Source organism: Pelobates fuscus, chromosome 2, assembly GCF_036172605.1.
Source record: "Pelobates fuscus isolate aPelFus1 chromosome 2, aPelFus1.pri, whole genome shotgun sequence".
NCBI lineage: Eukaryota > Metazoa > Chordata > Amphibia > Anura > Pelobatidae > Pelobates > Pelobates fuscus.
This window is the reverse complement of record NC_086318.1, coordinates 349,321,157-349,343,460: the sequence shown is the minus strand read 5'-3', so window position 1 is coordinate 349,343,460 and position 22,304 is coordinate 349,321,157. Positions and strand designations below refer to the sequence as shown.

At 37.1% G+C, this 22,304-nt stretch overlaps 1 protein-coding gene across 5 annotated transcripts in view; it reads left to right on the top strand.

Annotated features, from left to right (window-relative positions):
- The window catches only part of ADGRG6 (adhesion G protein-coupled receptor G6), a 166,460-nt gene that overhangs the window by 4,503 nt on the left and 139,653 nt on the right, over nucleotides 1–22,304 (top strand). For all 5 annotated transcript variants that reach the window (XM_063443614.1, XM_063443613.1, XM_063443611.1 and 2 more), the window contains exon 2: nucleotides 21,354–21,454. In XM_063443614.1, coding sequence (XP_063299684.1) covers nucleotides 21,354–21,454 — 101 coding nt within the window. The remainder of the gene's footprint in view (nucleotides 1–21,353; nucleotides 21,455–22,304) is intronic.

The following is a 22,304-nucleotide window of genomic DNA, read 5'->3' as shown; positions in this document are numbered from 1 at the left end:
ATTAAAATAAAAAAATAATAATTTGAGGGTCTTAGACAATTGATATACGTAACTAGTTATTTTATTAGCAATTATAAACACTGTTATTTTTAATTTAAACATTCATTAATTGTGACATTTATCAGAATGAAAAACAATTTAGGAAAAACTTTGGTTCTTTGACTTGGGCTGCAGCTCATGATTCAAATTCCCCTCAAAATATAATAAATTATGCTTGAGGCTTTATCTATGTGACATAGATCTACGTAACATTAAGCCCAAATCAAATAACCAAAGTTTTTCCTCAAATGTTTTTCATTGTGGAAAATGTCATGAAATTTTAAATGTCACGTATTAAACAGTAAACTGAGGTGCGTTATAAACTGAATTAGGGGAATTAAAGTGAAAATAATTGTGGTGCAAATTTACTTTCAATTTAACTATATTTGCAAGTTGGCTATTTTGGCCTATACTGTACAGACAACGTTTCCATCACTAAATCATTTTCTGCTTACTGTATAAACACATTATGTAGTATAGCATGAGATTAATCTTATCAGAGTATAAGCAACTGTTATTGATTCCTCAAATGGATTTCTAGGCAATGGAAAGATTTTTGCAAATTGAATTTTCTGTTGAGAACCTCCAAGTTCCACTAAAATTGCCAACTTTACATTGTTGAAGCATCTCTCCAAGGACAACACAAAAACCCACTTGTTGTGGAAAAAGCAAAATTTAACTTTTCAGATTTGGCCAGACTACAGCTACCATAAAACTCTGCAAACCACACTTTGGCTGTGAATGATAAGAGCTGTAATTCAAACAGCTCATAAATGGGATTTATTTAGGATTTGCTGTGAAATGGCTCCCGAATTGCATAGCGTGATCTCAAACAGACAAATTGATAAAACGGCTCATTTTGAGAATCTTAAAAACAAACAAAAAACTGTAGTCAATTTACTATTTTAGACAATACATCTTTATGTCTTCAGTGCTTGTCTATATAACTTTGTGTAGTACTGAAATATAGTTATATTCATTAAAATAAATAATCATATGGATATAGATGATTGATTCAAGCAGTGTACAAGTTACATGGTTATATATTTGTTTATCTTTATTGACCTAATGGTCTCGATAGACAGGAATTTCAAATAAAGTTTTGTCTGGCGTGAGCCTATAAAACACTTTTTTTTTCCGTACAACTCTACATAGCAGTGTGTTTAAGTTCAATAGCAAAGGCTGTGTTTTCTTTAAAATTAGTGACATTGGATTCTAGTTCCTTACCAGAATTATTAAGAAATCATTAGGGAAAGGTTCTGAGCTTTAAGCAATGTTTAACTCTTTGCTCACTGAAAAAAGTTACGAACGAGAACCTCTTGACACCATTTACTAAAACAGCTGAGACTGTTTTGCAAGCCAACTGTGGAGTTAAGATTCTTTGCCACCTCTGCATTGGCGGAGGAACCTAGTGAATACAGAGGCGCTTTGTGCACCTTTTCAGAAAATACATCGAACGCCAGACTTCCTGTCGCAGGTGTCATGTCAGAGAGTCTCGAAATGCTGTGTTTTGGTACTCAAAAGATCAGGAATGAACTTTATAATTTAACCATTTGCTTCATTTTCCAGCTTAGAACACTCACATACATTTGTTTCTTTTTAGTTTTTGCAAAACAAGTGTTTGCATCTAATCTCATTACAGCTTGGCCTGTTCTTGATTGATTGATTTATTTGTATTTTGATGGCTTACAGATAACTTGTATTTTATGTCATGATAAGAAAATGATATTGTGTGGGGTTTGCAAGACTGATTGTATGGATACTAACAGACTTCCTTTGTTTAGCCTTAAGCTATTCAGAGATATTTCACACCATGATAGGAAACCAATGTCGCTTTTCCCTACAATATACTATATACAATAGAGTAACTAAACAAGTCTATTTCAAGAGAAGGATATTGGGACAAGGCATTGTTTTATGCCTTTTTTGTATGTATTGTGTATTAATATTGTTTTTGTATTTTATTGTACCCTATTGTATCAATGCAATGTTTTGTAGGCCCAGGACATACTTGAAAACAAGAGAAATCTCAATGTAACCTTTCTGGTAAAATATTTTATAAATAAATAAATAAATATTCAATATTTTAACAAGATAGAAGATAAAATTAAAATGTTTTTTTTTTTTTTTTTTACATATCTTAAAAACGTCGACACAGGTTTCAAATATACACGTTTTTATGTTTTATAGTTTTAATATACATATATATTTTGACATTCCAATAATAAGTTGTTTTGATGTAGAGTTTTCATTGCCAGGGCAACTCAAAGTACTTTAGGGTTCACACTCAGGTTTTACCCATCTAAGCAGCTTGATGATGCATGGCATTAGAAGGAACGGTCCGGTTTAATATGACTTTTATTTATACGTATTATAAGACAATTCAAACTATATTGCATCATACTGTGGCGGTAATAATTAAAAAACAGATGCACGTTTCATGCACAACTAGTCAAAGGATCCTTATTGTACTAGGCTAAACATTTTTCTGCATATCTAAACACAAATTCAACGAAGGAGTAAAATAAATGATATGGGTTAATTATTTTTGTAGATCAGAAATTTACTAATTAATAATTAATGAGTTGACAATCAATTTGGATTCCATTTAACGTTTTCTTTTCAATAGTCAATATAAAAAGAAATCTTCAACCAAGCTATTTTAACAATTCTTCACTAACTCGCTGTTAAGTGGATCAACATCTAAAGAATTGCTTAGATTTTAACTTTTAAAAGTAGCCTATAGCCACTCTCCCATTACCTATCACATGCCCTGATACTAATGTAAGATCATGTGATCTGGTGTGTATGGCTTTCTATCGGACTATGTCCTACATATAATCTGTCCAATTATCTGCAGTTATTGTGTATAAGTAGCCCCAGTTTTTTCCTAGTAATGATATGTTTCGGGATTTAGCATTACTCTTGCCGATGATTTCTTTGCCAATCATACTGCATATGAAAACGTACAGGTGTGTATGGGAAAGCACAGATTGGTTAAATGTTTTTCATAATGCATTAAGAAATAGTACATCAATCCTAATCTCATCTCCTCCCCTGGCTCTTTAAATCTCTCCACTCATACCTTTTCAATCTTCAATAGTTAATATCCTTCAGATTCTAACTTTCACACCTCCTTGCTTCTTTATTATCTCATGTCTCTGATCTCATTTTTAAATGTTATGACTACTGACTTAATATATATTTACATATATTATTTAGGGTTACCATATCAACCATGGTTTCTGGGACAGCTTTAATTTTGTCTTATGTATTAAAATGCAAGAAAAGGGTTGCCCTGCAGTATGTCTAATGCATATTCTGCAGGATTCTTTTTTTTTAAAAATTCTTTATATTTTTGTGCAATTGAGTAACAGACAATCTTGCAATGCCCCGACAGCAATGTTAAAACTATTAACTTGACAAGACATAACAGTTGCAAGGCATTCGATTGTACTGCACAATTTTTGAATGGTTTAAGGTACAGGCTAGGCAGAACATGTCTAGAGTAGGTTGTGAGAAAACACAGAGTTAGAATACTAGAGTTGTCAGTAGTTAGGAGCACTAGATAATGCAACACTTCGCTATACAGGCTATCCGCTTGGTTTATCTCAGTGACTGAGCTAAGTATTCTAAGTGGACATGAATAGTGCAAATGAAGGGGAACCTGGCTGACTATGTGCATGAATCTCACAGATACACATAAACATAAACAGCCATTTGCTTTCCCTATAACTTGCTGTGTGTACCGGATTCTAGAGGGGCTAGCTGTGACCTGGGTTGCGTTGTTACAGTCCCACACCGGATCTAGCCAATTCCCCGCTGGGGCAGCACCGAGTCCAGCTGTGTGAGTCCCAGTGTCAGGCCTATCCGCCCACTGCAGTGGAGACTGGCATTGTAATTAAAAGGGGATGGTGCGTCCATTGGGGTCTGTTAGGTTCTCTGTGGCTTTATCAGGGTCCGGTACCATAAAGGATGGTGACCTCTCGGCAGCTTATTACGGGTCTTGGCTGTAAGCTGGGGTTCGAGAGGACCTGCATTGAGTTGCGTTTTGGCATAGCTGCCTGATTCAGTCGTGTGAGTTTATGTGAAAGCGGGAAAGATCTGTGTCTGTGGGAGTGTTACGCAGGCATCTTTCTCTGTGAGTTTACTTGTGCTGTAGACTGCTGCCCTCTGCTTGCTATTTTGGCCCAGAAGGCATTGTATATGGCATTAAGCCTTGTTAAGGTGTCAGACCTTTCTCCGCAGCATTTGGAAGGGCATGTGGTGTCCGCCGTTGTGCAGGTTTTTGCCTCTGGAAGCTGCACGTGTAGCCTGTGACCATTGCAGCCGGGTTGCCTCGAGGTAGTGGACCGGGGGGGGGGGGGGTGAGGGGGCTTGAAATCAGTGGCTCTGAACATTCGTTGTTATGGCGAGGAGAGCGGCCGCCTCTCCCCGGCTCCATCCATCGCAGACCGCAGAGTGCCATTTCAGGTTCACATTCGTGGAAATCCCTCAATTATGGTGTCAGGTGATTCACCAGGGCGCCCCCAACTTGGGTAGCGTACCCTGGTATATTGTCAAGCTTTGTGTTGAGAAGAATTCCCATAAAATCAGTATGTATATTGTTAGCCCCTCTAACATGTGACTGCTCAGCTTGCAGATCAGGCTCTGCCCCTATTCTGCAGGATTCTTTATGGCTTAATTACTTAATCTGATACATCTTCTTCTTAATTCTACATACTACTGGAAAACCTTTTTCATGTGCTGCTTATCAATATGTATACCTCATATGTAACATGGTGGGTAGGATAAACCAATATATACCTTCCCCCGTGGACCACAAAACACAGACATAAGTAAAAAGACAAGGGCAACTGCCACAGCTTTATTGAAAATATTTAACATGCGAGTCATAAGCTATGTAACGACCTGTCAGCTTTTGGAGGTGAGTTACCCTACAGACAGTTCTATTTCCTGATTACAAAAGTCCCTGGCTCCTGCCATCAGCCCTTAGCAGGCTGCCACTCCCCAAGCCGACTTGGCAACCACCTCTTTTTTTTTGACTGAGCTAGCCAGTACAATGTAACCCCTCTATCCCAGCCCCCTACCCATGGGTAGCAGTCATGTTCTCCTTCCCTATCTGTCCAGGGGAGTTTTTTTTTTACTAAAATAAGAATTATCAGAAATTCAAGGTGAATTTTAAAATTGTAGACCAAAATAGACAGACTGGAAGCATAATTGAGAACTTTTGCCTGAAACTTGAAAATCACTTTGAGTTACTGACAATACTCTGTTCCCTCACTATGCATTTATTCTCCATATTGTTTTAAACTCCTGTCTTAATTGAGTCTCCTATTCGTCCCCAAAGCTGCTTCTCTATGCTTGAGAAGGTTGCTCGATAGGAACGCATGTAGATGGAAGGTATACTCTCTGTGTCTGTTAACAGAGTCAGGGTTATTCACCAAACTATGAACTGTCAGGGATTCACCGTAGAATGAAAATGGCATGTGTTGGGCTTTAGGGAAGGATTGATAAACTCTAGCTCAGAAAATTAATGTTCATTCTCTGCATTTTGGGGTGAAGAAATTTGGAACCGAACTCCAATTAATAGGTGCCTCTGCAACCCCTGCTTTTTGTTTTTCATTATTTCCTCCCTTACCTCCACTACCTTGGATACAGTGAGACAATTTCAGTTTCGGTGGCTACTACTTTCTTACTTTCTCTCTCTCTCTCTCTCTCTCTCTCTCTCTCTCTCTCTCTCTCTCTCTCTCTCTCTCTCTCTCTCTCTCTCTCTCTCTCTCTCTCTCTCTCTCTGTTTCTTTCTTTTTCTCTTAAACAGTGTATTAATTTTCAGGTAATGTAGCACCAAAGCCAAGAAATGGGATAAAGAGCACCAACACATACATAATGCCAACACATAGTTTATTAAAATCATAAAATAAGAAATGCTGCTCATTTTGAAGACCCTTTGAGGGATCTTTCTTTTCTTTCTATCTTTCATTTTTGATGGAGTTCTAAGCACCCCTTCTAACTTGGGAGTCCAGATGTCATATTGTGTGAACACTGAAGTCTTTCATTTAACAGTTCTATCTCAGATTTATTCTGAATGAATCTATCTTCAATAACCATCCTATAATAAGGAGTCTTGTGAACAGTGAGAAAACGTAGTCCGGTTAAAAATTTACTTACTATATAATTTTTTCGGTCATGAAAAACTGATATGGGAAACAATCTGAGAAACCAAAGGGGCACGAAAATGGGCCAATCATATATAAATAGAATGTCAATAATTTGCAGTACACTTATAGGAGCATTATCATACCATTTGGTTCACAGATCGATGTGAAATTGTAACCAATAGAGAGAAAAATAGAAGGAGCAATAAAAAACAATATATATATATATATATATATATATATACATATATATATATATATATATTACATAGTTAAATAGTTACATAGCTGAAAAGAGACTTGCGTCCTTCAAGTTCAGCCTTACTCACATTTGTTTTTTGCTGTTGATCCAAAAGAAGGCAAAAAAAACCCAGTTCGAAGCACAATTTTGCAACAAGCTAGGAAAAAAATTCCTTCTTGACCCCAGAATGGCAGTCAGATTTATCCTTGGATCAAGCAGTTATTACCCTACATTGAAAGATTATATCCTTTAATATATATATAAAATTATATCCTTGAATATATATATATATATATATATATATATATATATATATATAAAAATCCTTGATATCCTTGAATATATATATATATAAAAATTATATACTGGATTTCAATGTTATATTTTTAATATATATATAGTATATATATATATATATATATATATATATATACTATATATATATTAAAAATATAACATTGAAATACAGTATATAATTTTTTCTTCTTTTTACTGCTACCCCATTTTTGTCATTTCTCGCTATATCACTAAATTAACATTTTGTAGCCATGAGTGGAACTCAGAAACACAAATCAAAGTAAACATGCTCAGCCATTGCGCATTTTCTTTGGTTCTTCATTTGGCTACATTATGGCTTGGAGTTCAGGAATTCGACTGATCACCCAATCAGCCCAAATTTGGCTGACTTGTAATTCAGAATAAAATTGGCCCAGTTGCGATTTTGGAAATTAAAAATGGGTTATAAGATATATGTTTGACATTGATATTTGGAGTGCAGACAGCTAGTTCAATAGAGTCACTTCTCAAGTTTTTTTAATATTAACTTTACTTATCTCTTATATTTAACAAATATGTATTTTTGAGATGTGTAAAATACAATTAAATCTAGAAATCTGCAGCTGGGTGCTTCCATCTTGGCTGTCTGTCAGTCACTGTCATAAATTCTTCCCTTTGCATCAAGTACTTAAAAGAGACAGCTTGCAGAAAACATGAGAAATTAAATTTTTATTTTTCTCTTGACAATTCGAATGCGTGCCCTGGCTGTGCCTGGACTGAACTGAATTTTGATGTAACTTGGTAAATCTTGAGTGTAAATTTTAAAAGAAAATCAGATGTCACTATAAAAGTTATAGATGACTTTTAATGTTTTATTCAATGGTGCACTATCCAGAAAAGTGACAGTTTCTCTTTAAATAAGTTGGTATATCTACTACAAATCAGAGATTCTTACTGCAAGCATAAAAGTAACATAAAAGTAACTACCCAATATTTTACTAGTATTGTAACATCTGGCATATTTTTCAAGACAGCACCTGTAATTTTGTGCAAGAAAGATGTTCATTTTTCCATGGCTGTTTTTTAGGAAAATTCTGGATTTCAAGAATGAGACTGAACGATGAGTTGATTTCCATAATGAATAGATAGACTGATGCAAACTCTAAAAATAAGAATATGGTTAGAAAAGAGAGTGAGAGAGATAGAGATTTCTTCTTTTGGAGAACAGTACATGGAGCAGATCGTCAGTAGAAGGGAGATGTGTGCTCCTAATATGGACAAATCAGGGGGCAAAGCCATCACATGTACATATGGAGCAATCGGTTTTTGAACATCAGTCAAATATGACAGTGGATTTATCAGTAAACTTAGGCTTTGGTTTACTATTGTTGGATAAGTTTTTCAAATTATATAATTTTAATATTCTAAAATATATTAAAAACATTTAATAGTTAGATTTTTTTTCATTTGTTGATATTTTTTTATATAACTTTTGATATTTTGAAAAAAAAGTTTTAAATGTTTAGCCAAAAATATAAAGGGCTTAAGGCCTTGATTTAATATTGTTGGATACACTTTTCAAATATATATATATATATATATATATATATATTTAAAAATAATATATATTTAAAAATATATTTAAAAAATAAATCTATATATATACTATATATATATATATATATATATTTTTTTTTTTTTAAAGGAACTTTTAAAATGATTTTAAATTCTAAAATATATTAAAATTTTTGAATAATTAGATTTTTTAAAATATATAATATATTATGTGGTATTTTAATATTTAAAAAAAAAATAATTTTAAAAGTTTATCCCAAAAATATTAAATAATTTGAAAAGCCTTAATGGGGGTATATATACTGTATGGGAACAACCCTGAAAGTTATACTTATTTAAGAGTATTCTTACTCGTGAGAAAGTCACAATGTGTTAGATTTTTTTTTGGTAAAAGTGTCCTTGGCAGACTGAATTAAAATATATTGTTTCAAATACCTTATATTCCTGAAAAACTAAATCTGTACATGTAGTGGGAGATTTATACAAGTGTTCTGTTCTTAAAATGGTGCAAAAACAGAGGATGAATCACAACTTGTGTCTGACGGTTCTTTTGGTGATTTACCCAGTTGTAGTACTTAACACTTTGATAAATTCTCCCACTGATAATCTTATGCTCTAAAAAATAATAAACCATTTTTATGTAGTGTCCTTACTTAAGGCGGTCAATATAGCTAGTAAAGTGTTTAAGAACTATGAAATCTATGTCCTTGACATCTAACCTTGCACTCCACCAGCATCTGTTGGACTATTACTTATAGAATTTATAGGACTATAACTTATAGAATAAACTATAGCTGACGGAGGACTATGAGACTTTTAGTTCAAACACAGTTAGGAGTGGCAGTTAGTCTTCCTAAATTTCAGTGAACACATATTTCTAAAAAGAAGACTAACAAAATTCTTTAAGATAAGCTGGATTCTGCCTTGATTAGTGAAAGCTGCCTTCTAAATGCAATACTTCAGACTCTCATTTGTCTTTTTAGGAACTGTTTTCATCCAAATGTAAAAAGCTTAGTACTGAATGTATAAGAGGGTCTTGTAACTTGGTTCTCTACAACAACCGCAACCTCCTTGTGGGCAATAAAACCCTGGTACATAGAGTTTTGGCAGATGCAGGATACTGTATATTACTGTCATGTCACTTGTTTCCCCTCTGCCCATTAACACCCAGAGAAACAGCCAACAGGATAGCCCTACCCACAATGTTGGCACCATCACTGTGAATCAGAGGGAGGTCGAGAACATCAGGGTCTGGCAGACGACACCATGAATAAATTTAAGCTTGAAGAAGTGGTGTTTAAAAAGGGAGCACCCAACTTGGTCGTTCTTTACCCCACTGCTTGTTGACTTTATGGAAGATGTACAAAACATTAAGTTCTGCTTTAACAAAAAATTACAGTCCACAAATGATTTGTGTTTAGCATAACATGTGCAACTGGCAGTTGAGTTGGCACCACCAGAAGCTGCAAATGTATGACTTCTTTCATGGAAGACTTGCAGTTTTGGTTTTGCCTCACAAGTGAATAGCAAGCACTGTGTTCCGTCTCAGAATCTATTATCTCCTGCGTCATAAGAGCTGGTGCCAACCATATGATATAAAGACACATTAGCTGCTTAATCTGCTTTGGCATTTAGCAACCCTGTCTAACAGAAAAAGGTCAGCAAACCTCAAAAAAGAACTCATGCTTAACAAACTTAACTTGCTTTAAAGTCAGGTATAAAACTTAATATATTTATTGGTCTTTCAGATTATCTGGTTTATGATTGTGTTGTCAGATTGAGGTCATGAGTTCAGGGCTCCCAGTTTTAAGTCCTAAGCTGTTAGCCGGGCCTAAAAATTACTAGCCAGTATGAGTCTGAAAGTCCATCGCATAGTTGACCAGTTCAACCCCGATGAGATTATAGGAACGATTTCAATTCTGCTATCAGAGGCCTATGCATTCTTTACATTTTAAAACAGAAGAATGCAACAATTAAGGCCTGGCTATGGTTCCTTTAAATTCCCAATTTAAGGGTAATTTACTAAATAAATATTTCATTAGACAAACAAAGGCATAAATAAACAAACAAATAGCTTGTAAGGCTATAAGATCAACAAATATCTTATTTGACTATGTCAAAAACATTAACATGAGACAGAGCCGGACTGGCCCACCAGGATACCGGGAAATTTCCCGGTTGGCCGGTGGACTTGGGGCCAGCAGTGCAGCATTTGACACGTTTATTTTTTGTTTGGCGGCTGGGGCAGACAAGTACTGAGGTGGCTGCTAGAGGCTGGTACGCTGACAGAGGTGGCAGCCAGCTGCAGCAGTGAGGAGTGAGAGTCTCTCACACATTGCCAGCTTCTCTGCAGGCCAATCTGGTAGGGTTAGGGTCCAGCCCCTGCACTGGAGCTCCGCCCCCCAGCCTCAGCCTGGTGAACTTTCACACAGGAAGAGGAAGCAAAGGAAGCACCTCATTAAGGATCCACACTGCCAGTGACAGGTAATTGTATGATTGATACTGAAAGAGTATGAGAGAGAGAGAGAGAGAGTGTGTATGTGAGAGAGAGAGATATAGCTTGTCTTTAGTGTGCTTCTGTTTGTCAGTGAGCTTGTAGTAAGCTTGTGTGTTATCAGTGAGTTTGTAGTAAGCTTGTGTGTTTGTCAGTGAGCTTGTAGTGTGCTTGTGTGTATCAGTGAGCTTGTAGTAAGCGTGTGTGTGTCAGTAAACTTGTATGTTGTGAGCTTGTGTATGGGGCAGGGAGCTTGTGTGTGTTGGTGTGCTTGTCTGTAGTGAGCTTTTGTGTGTCAGTGAGCTTTCCTGTAGTAAGCTTGTGTGGGTCAGAGTGTTCTGTGTTTGTCATTAGTGAGCTTGTGTGGGTCAGAGAGGTTGTGTGTGTATTGAGCTTGTCTGTAGTCAGTTTGTGTTTGCCACTGTGTTAACCTGTAGTGTGCTTGAGTGAATGTTTGTCAGTGAACTTGTGTGCAGCAGTAAGCTTGTCTGTAGTGAGCTTGTGCATGAGTCAGATAGCATTTGTGTGTATCTTTGAGCTTGTCTGTAGTGAGCTTGTTTGTGTCAGTGAGCCTGTCCGCAGTGAGCGTGTGTGTGTCAGTGAGCTTTTCTGAAGTCAGTGTGTGTGTGTGCCATTGAACTAGTGTGATTTATTAATGTGGAACATCCTTTTAATATATATATTTGCTGAAATTATACAATTGACACACTGATGCCGATATGCTGATATCGGCATGGAGTATTTCCCTGCTTAAAGAATTGTCCCCAAGCAGAGCCAATCACAACAGACAGGGGGGGGCCTGGAGGATGGGGGTTACAGCACTGTAACACCAATGGATTATCTGGAGTGAGGGGCTGCAGATAAGATAACATTCTTCCAAAGCACATAAATATAAACAATACAAGCATACTATGTGACACAAAAAGTTAAAGGGGTGGAATTATTTTTTCCAGGGCTGCTTTCTGTTCCCAGCCCGGCCCTGTTCTCATGCAGAATATTAAAAACAAGTAGGAAAGTATTGGACTGGCTGAGATTGTCAATTCTGATGATCTCAGCTAAAAAGGCGGGGCATAGGGCTGAGCCAACTTGCTCAGGCCAATCAGCATCTTCTCATAGAGATGCATTGAATCAATAAATTTATATGGGGAAAGTTCAGTTTCTCCACGAGGAGTGGCTACTATAGGTGTTCCTCGGCTGTAATGTAAACACTAGGAAGTAGTAAGGGGTCAGCGCTCTAGAATATTGCAGGAAAAACAGCAAATAACAAGGCAGCACACCTAAATAGTAAGGCTCCCTCACAGGCCTTACAAGTAGACAAAGCAGTAGAAAAAAAGAGGTGGGAGGTAGGCGTCGCCAATAAATAAGTACTATAAACAGATAAAGCACATATATAGTATATAGGAATATAAAACGTAAAAGGTAAAATTAAAACAGAGTGTTTCAAAGATAGAGTTCAGGAAAGTCTTTTGAAGACTGGACGTAAAGTCAGCGATAGTTCTATGAATGGGAAGCCGCTCTATGAGGTAGGGGTGTTCTTAAAATCTGTATGTGGAAAGAAAATAAATAACTAATGGTGCAATATATTCAACAAGCAGGTAGCAGCTGGTAAAACATGTTGTCAATATATCTAAGATAGGTAGCCAGGTTTGCCCTCCAGGGGTGGTCACCCCAGATTGCCAAAGACTCCCAGTCATCCATAAAAAGATTAGCATAACTGGGGGCAAACCTGGTTCCCATCGCACTACCTTGTTTTTGTATATAAAAAGAATCTAAAAACCAGAAGTAATTGTTTGTTAAAATTATAGTTATGCCTTAATTAGTTTGTTCATCTGGGATGTTTTTGTCTATTTTTAATCTATTTTGTACCGCTGTGCAACCTTTTTCATGGTGAATAATAGTGTATAAGGATTGAACAACGCAGGTGACTAAAAAAATTTGGATGCCAGTTAAAAAACGTAAAAGGATAATTGAGTCTTTCAGATAGGATGGTTGAAGTAAAATATCAATGTACTCTGATAAATTAGATAGTAAAGACTTTATACCAGATACAATGGGTCTACCTGTGGGGGTTGTCTATGTTTTTGTGGATTTTAGGTAGGCAGTAAATGACTGGAATTTTAGGGTGATGAACATTTAAGTATTAATACTCTTTTTTTTGTTTAGAAATTTAGATTCTAGATTCTAGATTCTTTTTACGAGGAATTGGGGTAGTGTGTTTTTGATGGTGTGGTAATTTTGTATATACATTAGGGTCATTCAATTGCTTCGTTTATATACACAGTTTTTTAAAAAAAAAGTACAACTAGGCCTCCTCTTTTGTCAGCTGGTTTAATGACAATGCTTTCATCTTTTTGGAGTTCTTTTAGTGCAGTTTGTTCTAAGTATGTAAGCTTATGTTATTTATATTTGTGCTTCTTCTGTTGTTTATGTTTGATTTTGTTGAGGTCTTGTAGTACCAGTTTTTCAAATGCTGTTATGGGGCCTGACTTAAAACCTGATGGGAAAAATTATATTATTATATTAAAAAACATATTAATGTTAGATGTGTTTGATTTATTGATAACAAATTTGTTCACATCTAAAAATGCCTGAAATGGGTTAATAGGGTTTGTCGAGGCAAATTTGAGGCCTTTGCTTAAAAGTGAAATTTGAGTGGAAGTTAAAACTTTTTGTGATAAATTAAAAATTCCATGTTCTTTTTCATTAAGGGTAGTTAATGTCTTTCTAGTCTTTCTCATTTGTATTCTTCTTCCACTTCTCTTTCCTCTACACTTGGACTTCTCTGTTTTGCTCTTGATGGATAGGGAGTTTGGATAGTAGGGTTTTTGAGGGTTCTGATCTCTAAAAAATGGTCATCAATGTCAGTTTCAGAGTCTATGGATAGTAACTGATATCTATTCGGGTGAAAGTAATTCATAGGAAGGGATTGGTGGGACTGTGGTTTTTATAAAAAATATCTGTGCCTTTGACTTTAAGAACACCCCTACCTCATAGAGCAGATTCCCATTCATAGAACTATCTTTGACCTTATGTCCAGTCTTCAAAAGATTTTCCTGAACTCTATCTTTGGAACTCTCTATTTTTATTTTTATTTTACCTTTTACTTTTTATATTCCAATATACTATATATGTGCTTTATCTGTTTATGGTACTTCTTTATTGGCACCGCCTACTACCCACCTCTTTCTTTTCTACTGTAATGTAAACACTGCCTTTTCTCTGAAAATGCAGTTTTTAGATGAAAATGCCTGCAGGGATTGTCTATATTTACCAGAACAGCTACATTAAGTTGTAGTTGTTCTGGTAACTATAGTGTTGCTTTAATGCACAAAGAACTAAAGTACTCTCTAATTAAAATTTAAATAACTCTTCTTTTGTATATTAACTTTCCACCTGTTGGCAAAATGTGTAGTTTAAAACAACAAACAAAGAAAGGGATTATTATGCTGATCGGCTCCACAAACAATATGTATGACTTTATTATAATATGCCACATTACATAATGTTATGTTATGTATGTATATAAATTCATTATATCTAATTTTAACTAATACATTATTTTAAAACATTTGTATTATTTATATATGAAACAATATAAACACTGAAATATTTGTGTAGGATACCAAGCAATAATAAATTATAAGCCTGAAAAATAAACATTGGCCTTTGCAATTAAGTGAATAGTTATCGAACATAAGATAAGTTGTGTGTTGCAAAATTCAAAAAAAAAATATATATTTTGGCACAATCATAAGTTGTTGACTAAAATGATTTCCATAACTCTTAGGGATCAACCGATATTGATTTTTTAGAGCCGATATCGATACCGATAATCTGTGAACTTTCAGGCCGATAGCCGATAACTTGCCTATATTCTGTACATTTACCATTTTGAAAAAAATAAACTAATTTTAAAGGTAAATGCACAAAATATACATGCCACATGTAGTGGATGAAGTGTGTTTAGACAGGGAAGCTGTGTGTGTTTGTGTAGTGTGTGTGTAGTTGATGCAGTGTGTATTTGTGTAGTGTGTATAGTGAATGCAGAATGTGTTTGTGTAGTGTGTATAGTGAATGCAGTGAGTATTTGTGTGGTGTGTATATATAGTGAATGCAGTGTGTGTTTGTGTGGTATGTGTATAGTGAATGCAGTGTGTGTGTTTGTGTAATGTGTGTATAGTGAATGCAGTGTGTGTGTGTTTGTGTAGTGTGTGTATAGTGAATGCAGAGTGTTTGTTTGTGTAGTGTGTATAGTGAATGCAGTGTGTGTGTGGTGTGGGTAAAGTGAATGCATTGTGTGTGTGAAGATAATGCAGTGTGTGTGTTTGTGTAGTGTGTATATAATGCACTGTGTGTGTTTGTGTGTAGTGTGTGTATATAATGCAGTGTGTGTGTGTGTTTGTGTAGTGTATGTATATAATGCAGTGTGTGTGTGTGTGTGTGTGTGTGTTTGTGTAGTGTGTGTGTATATAATGCAGTGTGTGTGTGTGTTTGTGTAGTGTGTGTGTATATAATGCAGTGTGTTTGTGTAGTGTGTGTGTGTGTGTGTGTGTTTGTGTAGTGTTTGTGTATATAATGCAGTGTGTGTGTGTTTGTGTAGTGTGTGTATATAATGCAGTGTGTGTGTGTGTGTTTGTGTAGTGTTTGTGTGTGTGTGTTTGTGTAGTGTTTGTGTATATAATGCAGTGTGTGTGTGTGTTTGTGTAGTCATGCAATTTGTGTAAAATGGGGGGGGGGGCATTTTTTTATTTTAGTTATTTTTTTTTAATATTTAAATGTTTTTAGTTTTTTGTTTAGTCCCCCCTCCCTGCTTCTTACCAGGGAGGGGGGGTTATAGTATTCCCTGGTGGTCCGGTGGCTTGTTAAGTACTGGGGGGGCTGCAGGAAGCTGTTTCTTACCTTTCTTGCAGCTCCTCCAGCTCTCCAGTGTAAATCTCGCGGTCCTTAGTGCCGCGCGGAGCGTTGCCATGGTAACCTGTGGCAACGCTCTGCGGCCGCGGGACTCGCGATATTTGCACTGGGGAGCTGGAGGAGCTGCAAGAAAGGTAAGAAACAGCTTCCTGCGCCTCACCCCAGGATCGCCGGGCTTGTAATGAGCCTGGCGGTCCTAGTTGGTATTATCGGCAATATCTGTATCTATATTGGCCGATACAATATTGTTGAAAATACCGAATATCGGCCGATAGTATATGTACAACCGATAATCGGTCGATCCCTAATAACTCTTATTTATTTGACATTTTATTTTCTAGTTGCATAATGTTTTAGTGCAAAGATGTTTCAGATATATAGGCTAATAACAGAAAACTGTCTATAGGTCGATTTCGGTTCCGATTGGTAACCCAAAATCAAAAAATGGCAAGTCACCAGGTTGTACTGATACACAGGGGGTAACCCTAATTGATTAATTGAAAGGAAGAGAAGAAAAAAATACTAATTCACCGACACATATACCCAAACAGGGATATAGTGCCAGGGAAAAAGTAGTACAACCCTTTAAAGCGAGCTAAATCATTAAAAGAAAAAATATTTATTAATAAAGCTTAAAAACACTAAGTCTCCTATCAAATAGATGCTAGAGTTAGGTGGACCTCAAGGCCATAGCACAGCTGCAGGTAATTCTCAGGAGTAACCCAGAAATGCGGATAGAGAGAGGTAGATATAAACCCTGTGTGTGTATATCTTTAAGCGCCGAGGCGCTCAGTCTAAGTCTGAAACACACAATCTACGGTAATCAAATCTCACTGTCTGTACCTCATACTGACTACTAGATTCCTACCAAGGATCCCTGATTACCTCAGCAATGCAAAATGCCAATGCCTACCATATTACTCCATCTAACGAGGGACTAAAGAGAATACAAAATTCCAAAAGTGCTACCACCCACAACCCCAGTGCATGGTGAGAGAAATCAATTAAATTAAATTAAATTAAATAAGAAAGCCCGACGCGCGTTTCAGCGTATCTAGACGCCGTCGTCAGGGGCAAAATGCAAACAATCATAGGGCTGCCTCCAACTCCTTAAGTAGCCGGTACAAAATTAAGCCGACCCATATCAGCTGGTTCGTATCCTCAGTGCTTACTTGCCATTGGTCCGGACGGGAAAAGCCCGCCCAGCTGTCAGCAACTCTGCCGACCAATCCACTTTCCTGCAACCCACGTGGTAATTACGTCATCCTTGAGTCACGTGAGCGGGGAGGGAGATGGGCGGGGAGTAACCACCGCAACACCCCCTACGTTACTCGCCATTTACAATGCATCCAATAGGACGTCACAAGATGGGCGGGACTTACTCATACACCACTGACAGTATCAAGCAAAAATTGCGAGGATGTCACTAAGTGGGTGGAGTGTCAAATCCCGTTATAATGTTTAAGGATAGTGAGAAGACAAGGACGAATAAGTCTCTCATAAATATATATATATACACTTGTCCCATCGAGATCTTTATCGCCGATATATATCCAAGGTGATGTAAAATCCTACTGGAAGGTGGGATTATAATGAAAAAGTGACAAGTAAGAGGGTTCAATTACGGGTAACCCAATAGGTAACGCATGGTTTGTACGGACCAACCGGAGTTATCAATAGAGATATGCCCTATGATTTGATTAAATGACCCCTAAATAATATGCACAAATGAAACAAGAAAGGAAAAAATTCAATTAAAACTTTAAAAATAAAAAATCAATAAATCATAATTTAGCATTTGATAGCCCACATAATTACTAAATATGGATCATTAGTTAAATAAACGGGGTATATGAAAACCCCTCATTAAGACCGTTTGGTGATAAAGTCTGGAGTTTAAAGATCCAGTATGCCTCCCTCTGACGGAGTTTAGTATCCCAACCGCCTTTCCGTGGGGGTTGAGGGATATGTTCTATCCCCATAAAGCGTATCCCCATAAAGATGTAGATGTCTTGATATGGGGGTTTCCAACCGTCTCCTTACCGAATTTACATGCTCCCTAATTCTGAGTTTAAAAGGTCGGAATGTCTTGCCCACATACATTAAGCCGCATGAACATGTGAGTAAATAAATCACCCCAGTGGTACGGCAATTAATGAATGAGCGAAGATTAAATGTCTCCGACTTAGTACTGTTAGTACAGACCCTGGAATTCTTGTTGATATATGGACAGGCACTACAGTGGCCACATCGATATGTGCCCATAGGTAGGTAGTTACCAAAGGGTCCTGACTTAGTTGGTAAGGAAAGGTGACTTGGAACAAGTAAGTCTCGCAGATTCCGTCCCCTACGTGCCGTAATGGAGGGGTATGTGGGCACTACCTCCTTAAGGTGTTTATCCGAAGATATGATGGGCCAATATTTCTTAAAGATTCCCATCATCTTAGCCCAGCCTGCATCAAATGTTCCTATGCACCTTATTGTTTGACCCTCCTGTTTCGCGGTGTTATCGTAAATAAGAACTTGGCGTTCTGTTGAGAGGGCTCTAGCGTAAGCTCTTTTAAGGACCCTATTAGGATAACCTTTTTCCCTGAATGACAGCCTTAACGTTCTTGCTTTGGATTTAAAGTCATCCAGAGTTGAACAATTGCGCCGTAACCTCAAATACTGGCCGATCGGAATTCCAGCTTTCAGTGGGGTAGGGTGGTGACTAGACCAGTCTAAAAGACTGTTAGTAGCTGTCTTTTTACGAAAAAGGGTAGTGTGTATTTCATTCGTGACTCCTATTTCTAAAGACACATCCAAGAAGCTTAAGCTAGAGCCCCCTATCTCACTTGTAAAGCGTAGATTTTGAGTATTATCGTTAAGGGCTGTAACGAAATCCCCAAAGAGCTCCGAGGTACCCATCCAGACAATAATGACTTTAAATCCAAAGCAAGAACGTTAAGGCTGTCATTCAGGGAAAAAGGTTATCCTAATAGGGTCCTTAAAAGAGCTTACGCTAGAGCCCTCTCAACAGAACGCCAAGTTCTTATTTACGATAACACCGCGAAACAGGAGGGTCAAACAATAAGGTGCATAGGAACATTTGATGCAGGCTGGGCTAAGATGATGGGAATCTTTAAGAAATATTGGCCCATCATATCTTCGGATAAACACCTTAAGGAGGTAGTGCCCACATACCCCTCCATTACGGCACGTAGGGGACGGAATCTGCGAGACTTACTTGTTCCAAGTCACCTTTCCTTACCAACTAAGTCAGGACCCTTTGGTAACTACCTACCTATGGGCACATATCGATGTGGCCACTGTAGTGCCTGTCCATATATCAACAAGAATTCCAGGGTCTGTACTAACAGTACTAAGTCGGAGACATTTAATCTTCGCTCATTCATTAATTGCCGTACCACTGGGGTGATTTATTTACTCACATGTTCATGCGGCTTAATGTATGTGGGCAAGACATTCCGACCTTTTAAACTCAGAATTAGGGAGCATGTAAATTCGGTAAGGAGACGGTTGGAAACCCCCATATCAAGACATCTACATCTTTTCCACAACCACTCCTCAGAGGGAATACGCTTTATGGGGATAGAACATATCCCTCAACCCCCACGGAAAGGCGGTTGGGATACTAAACTCCGTCAGAGGGAGGCATACTGGATCTTTAAACTCCAGACTTTATCACCAAACGGTCTTAATGAGGGGTTTTCATATACCCCGTTTATTTAACTAATGATCCATATTTAGTAATTATGTGGGCTATCAAATGCTAAATTATGATTTATTGATTTTTTATTTTTAAAGTTTTAATTGAATTTTTTCCTTTCTTGTTTCATTTGTGCATATTATTTAGGGGTCATTTAATCAAATCATAGGGCATATCTCTATTGATAACTCCGGTTGGTCCGTACAAACCATGCGTTACCTATTGGGTTACCCGTAATTGAACCCTCTTACTTGTCACTTTTTCATTATAATCCCACCTTCCAGTAGGATTTTACATCACCTTGGATATATATCGGCGATAAAGATCTCGATGGGACAAGTGTATATATATATATTTATGAGAGACTTATTCGTCCTTGTCTTCTCACTATCCTTAAACATTATAACGGGATTTGACACTCCACCCACTTAGTGACATCCTCGCAATTTTTGCTTGATACTGTCAGTGGTGTATGAGTAAGTCCCGCCCATCTTGTGATGTCCTATTGGATGCATTGTAAATGGCGAGTAACGTAGGGGGTGTTGCGGTGGTTACTCCCCGCCCATCTCCCTCCCCGCTCACGTGACTCAAGGATGACGTAATTACCACGTGGGTTGCAGGGAAGTGGATTGGTCGGCAGAGTTGCTGACAGCTGGGCGGGCTTTTCCCGTCCGGACCAATGGCAAGTAAGCACTGAGGATACGAACCAGCTGATATGGGTCGGCTTAATTTTGTACCGGCTACTTAAGGAGTTGGAGGCAGCCCTATGATTGTTTGCATTTTGCCCCTGACGACGGCGTCTAGATACGCTGAAACGCGCGTCGGGCTTTCTTATTTAATTTAATTTAATTTAATTGATTTCTCTCACCATGCACTGGGGTTGTGGGTGGTAGCACTTTTGGAATTTTGTATTCTCTTTAGTCCCTCGTTAGATGGAGTAATATGGTAGGCATTGGCATTTTGCATTGCTGAGGTAATCAGGGATCCTTGGTAGGAATCTAGTAGTCAGTATGAGGTACAGACAGTGAGATTTGATTACCGTAGATTGTGTGTTTCAGACTTAGACTGAGCGCCTCGGCGCTTAAAGATATACACACACAGGGTTTATATCTACCTCTCTCTATCCGCATTTCTGGGTTACTCCTGAGAATTACCTGCAGCTGTGCTATGGCCTTGAAGTCCACCTAACTCTAGCATCTATTTGATAGGAGACTTAGTGTTTTTAAGCTTTATTAATAAATATTTTTTCTTTTAATGATTTAGCTCGCTTTAAAGGGTTGTACTACTTTTTCCCTGGCACTATATCCCTGTTTGGGTATATGTGTCGGTGAATTAGTATTTTTTTCTTCTCTTCCTTTTAATAACAGAAAACTCTCTGTAAATGTAGCTTGAGAAATCTTACTGCTTTAAAGCCAGTGAATTTGGATGAATTTATCATGACGCTAAGGCTGATTTCTGAGATGAAATACGCATCGCAAAATCCTTATTACGTGCAATAAAAATCACATTTTTTTATTCAAATGCTAATGGTACTCAACTTCGTATGAACATTTTTTAAAACATCTTAATTTTGTTTCTACAATAAGTTCTTGTTAAATTCTATAATTTTTAGGAAATATATAATTATGTAGATTACAATTAAATAAACATGGCACCGTACATAAATGCATTATAAATCTAACAAAACTAATGCAAAAAACACTATCCCCATTTTTGTTTTTGCCTGTAGTGGAGTAATAAATAATTAAACAAATCTTATTTGTTTAGATCAAGCGCTGTCTCCTTGGTTTTCAATGAGTATATAGTAAAACAGAGTTCCAGCGGAGTGAATGAGCAGCTGACAGAGTGTTAATAGACCTTCATAAACACCTTATTTAAGTAATGACAAGATGTGCGATTCTGGTGAGAGAAATGTTCTGTAAACAGTCTATGTTTTTTTTCACTCCACAGGACACCCCCCATGAATGAAATGTGGTGTAAACACTGGAAAAGGAAGATGCAGAAGGTTCTGTGTTTTATAGTCGTGTACTTAGCTTGCACACAGCATTCGGGTAAGTAACTTTATACTTCATTTACAGACTTTTATTTTTTTGTTTTGTTGTCTCATGGTGTATATGAAGTGTTATAAAATAGTTTTAACACAATAAGCTGCTTGCCTGCTTTAGTTTGGCATGTACATAATTATTGTGTTAAATAATTCTAACCAAATAAGTTATAAGCCTTCTTTGGGTTACATGTATATGCATATGAGCAATACATGTCTGTCTTCTATATAGCCATCATCTGCAGTAATTCCCTACTTTGCTGGACCTTCAGTGACTCAAACCTATATATCCCTTCTGTTTAAACTCCACCTTAAACTACTTGAATCATTCATACATTTGAAGTATTCTTTATCTGTAACTCTTATGTTTCCTGGAATGTCACTACTCTGGTTTTTCCTGAGTCAGTTTTCCTTTACACTTATTCAAGTTTAGTTCAAAGTCATTGTGTAAGTGGCTAACATGTTAACCTCTAGTTATGAGTCCAGAATACACTATTGTTACCCGAAACTATCATCTCCAGGTATACACTCAGCGGCTGTCTCCTAGCCATCAATCATCTATTTTTTTTTGGGTGGAATTCTGAATCACAAATCAAAATGAACATGCTTGACCAGTGCACATTTTAGTTGGTTCCTGATTCGGCTACATGTTGGCTCAGAGTTAAAAAATGCAAACGATTACCCGATTGGTCCAAATTCGGACAAATTTTTGTTCTTTGCATTTTTCACACAAACGGCACTTACACTAATTGTTGTGATACGTTTTACTGTTTTGAGTCCGTGTAATTACATTGCCAATCTAGAAACTTGGAATAACCTAGTTATGAAAGTTGGGTGTGAGAAATCTGCATCTTCAA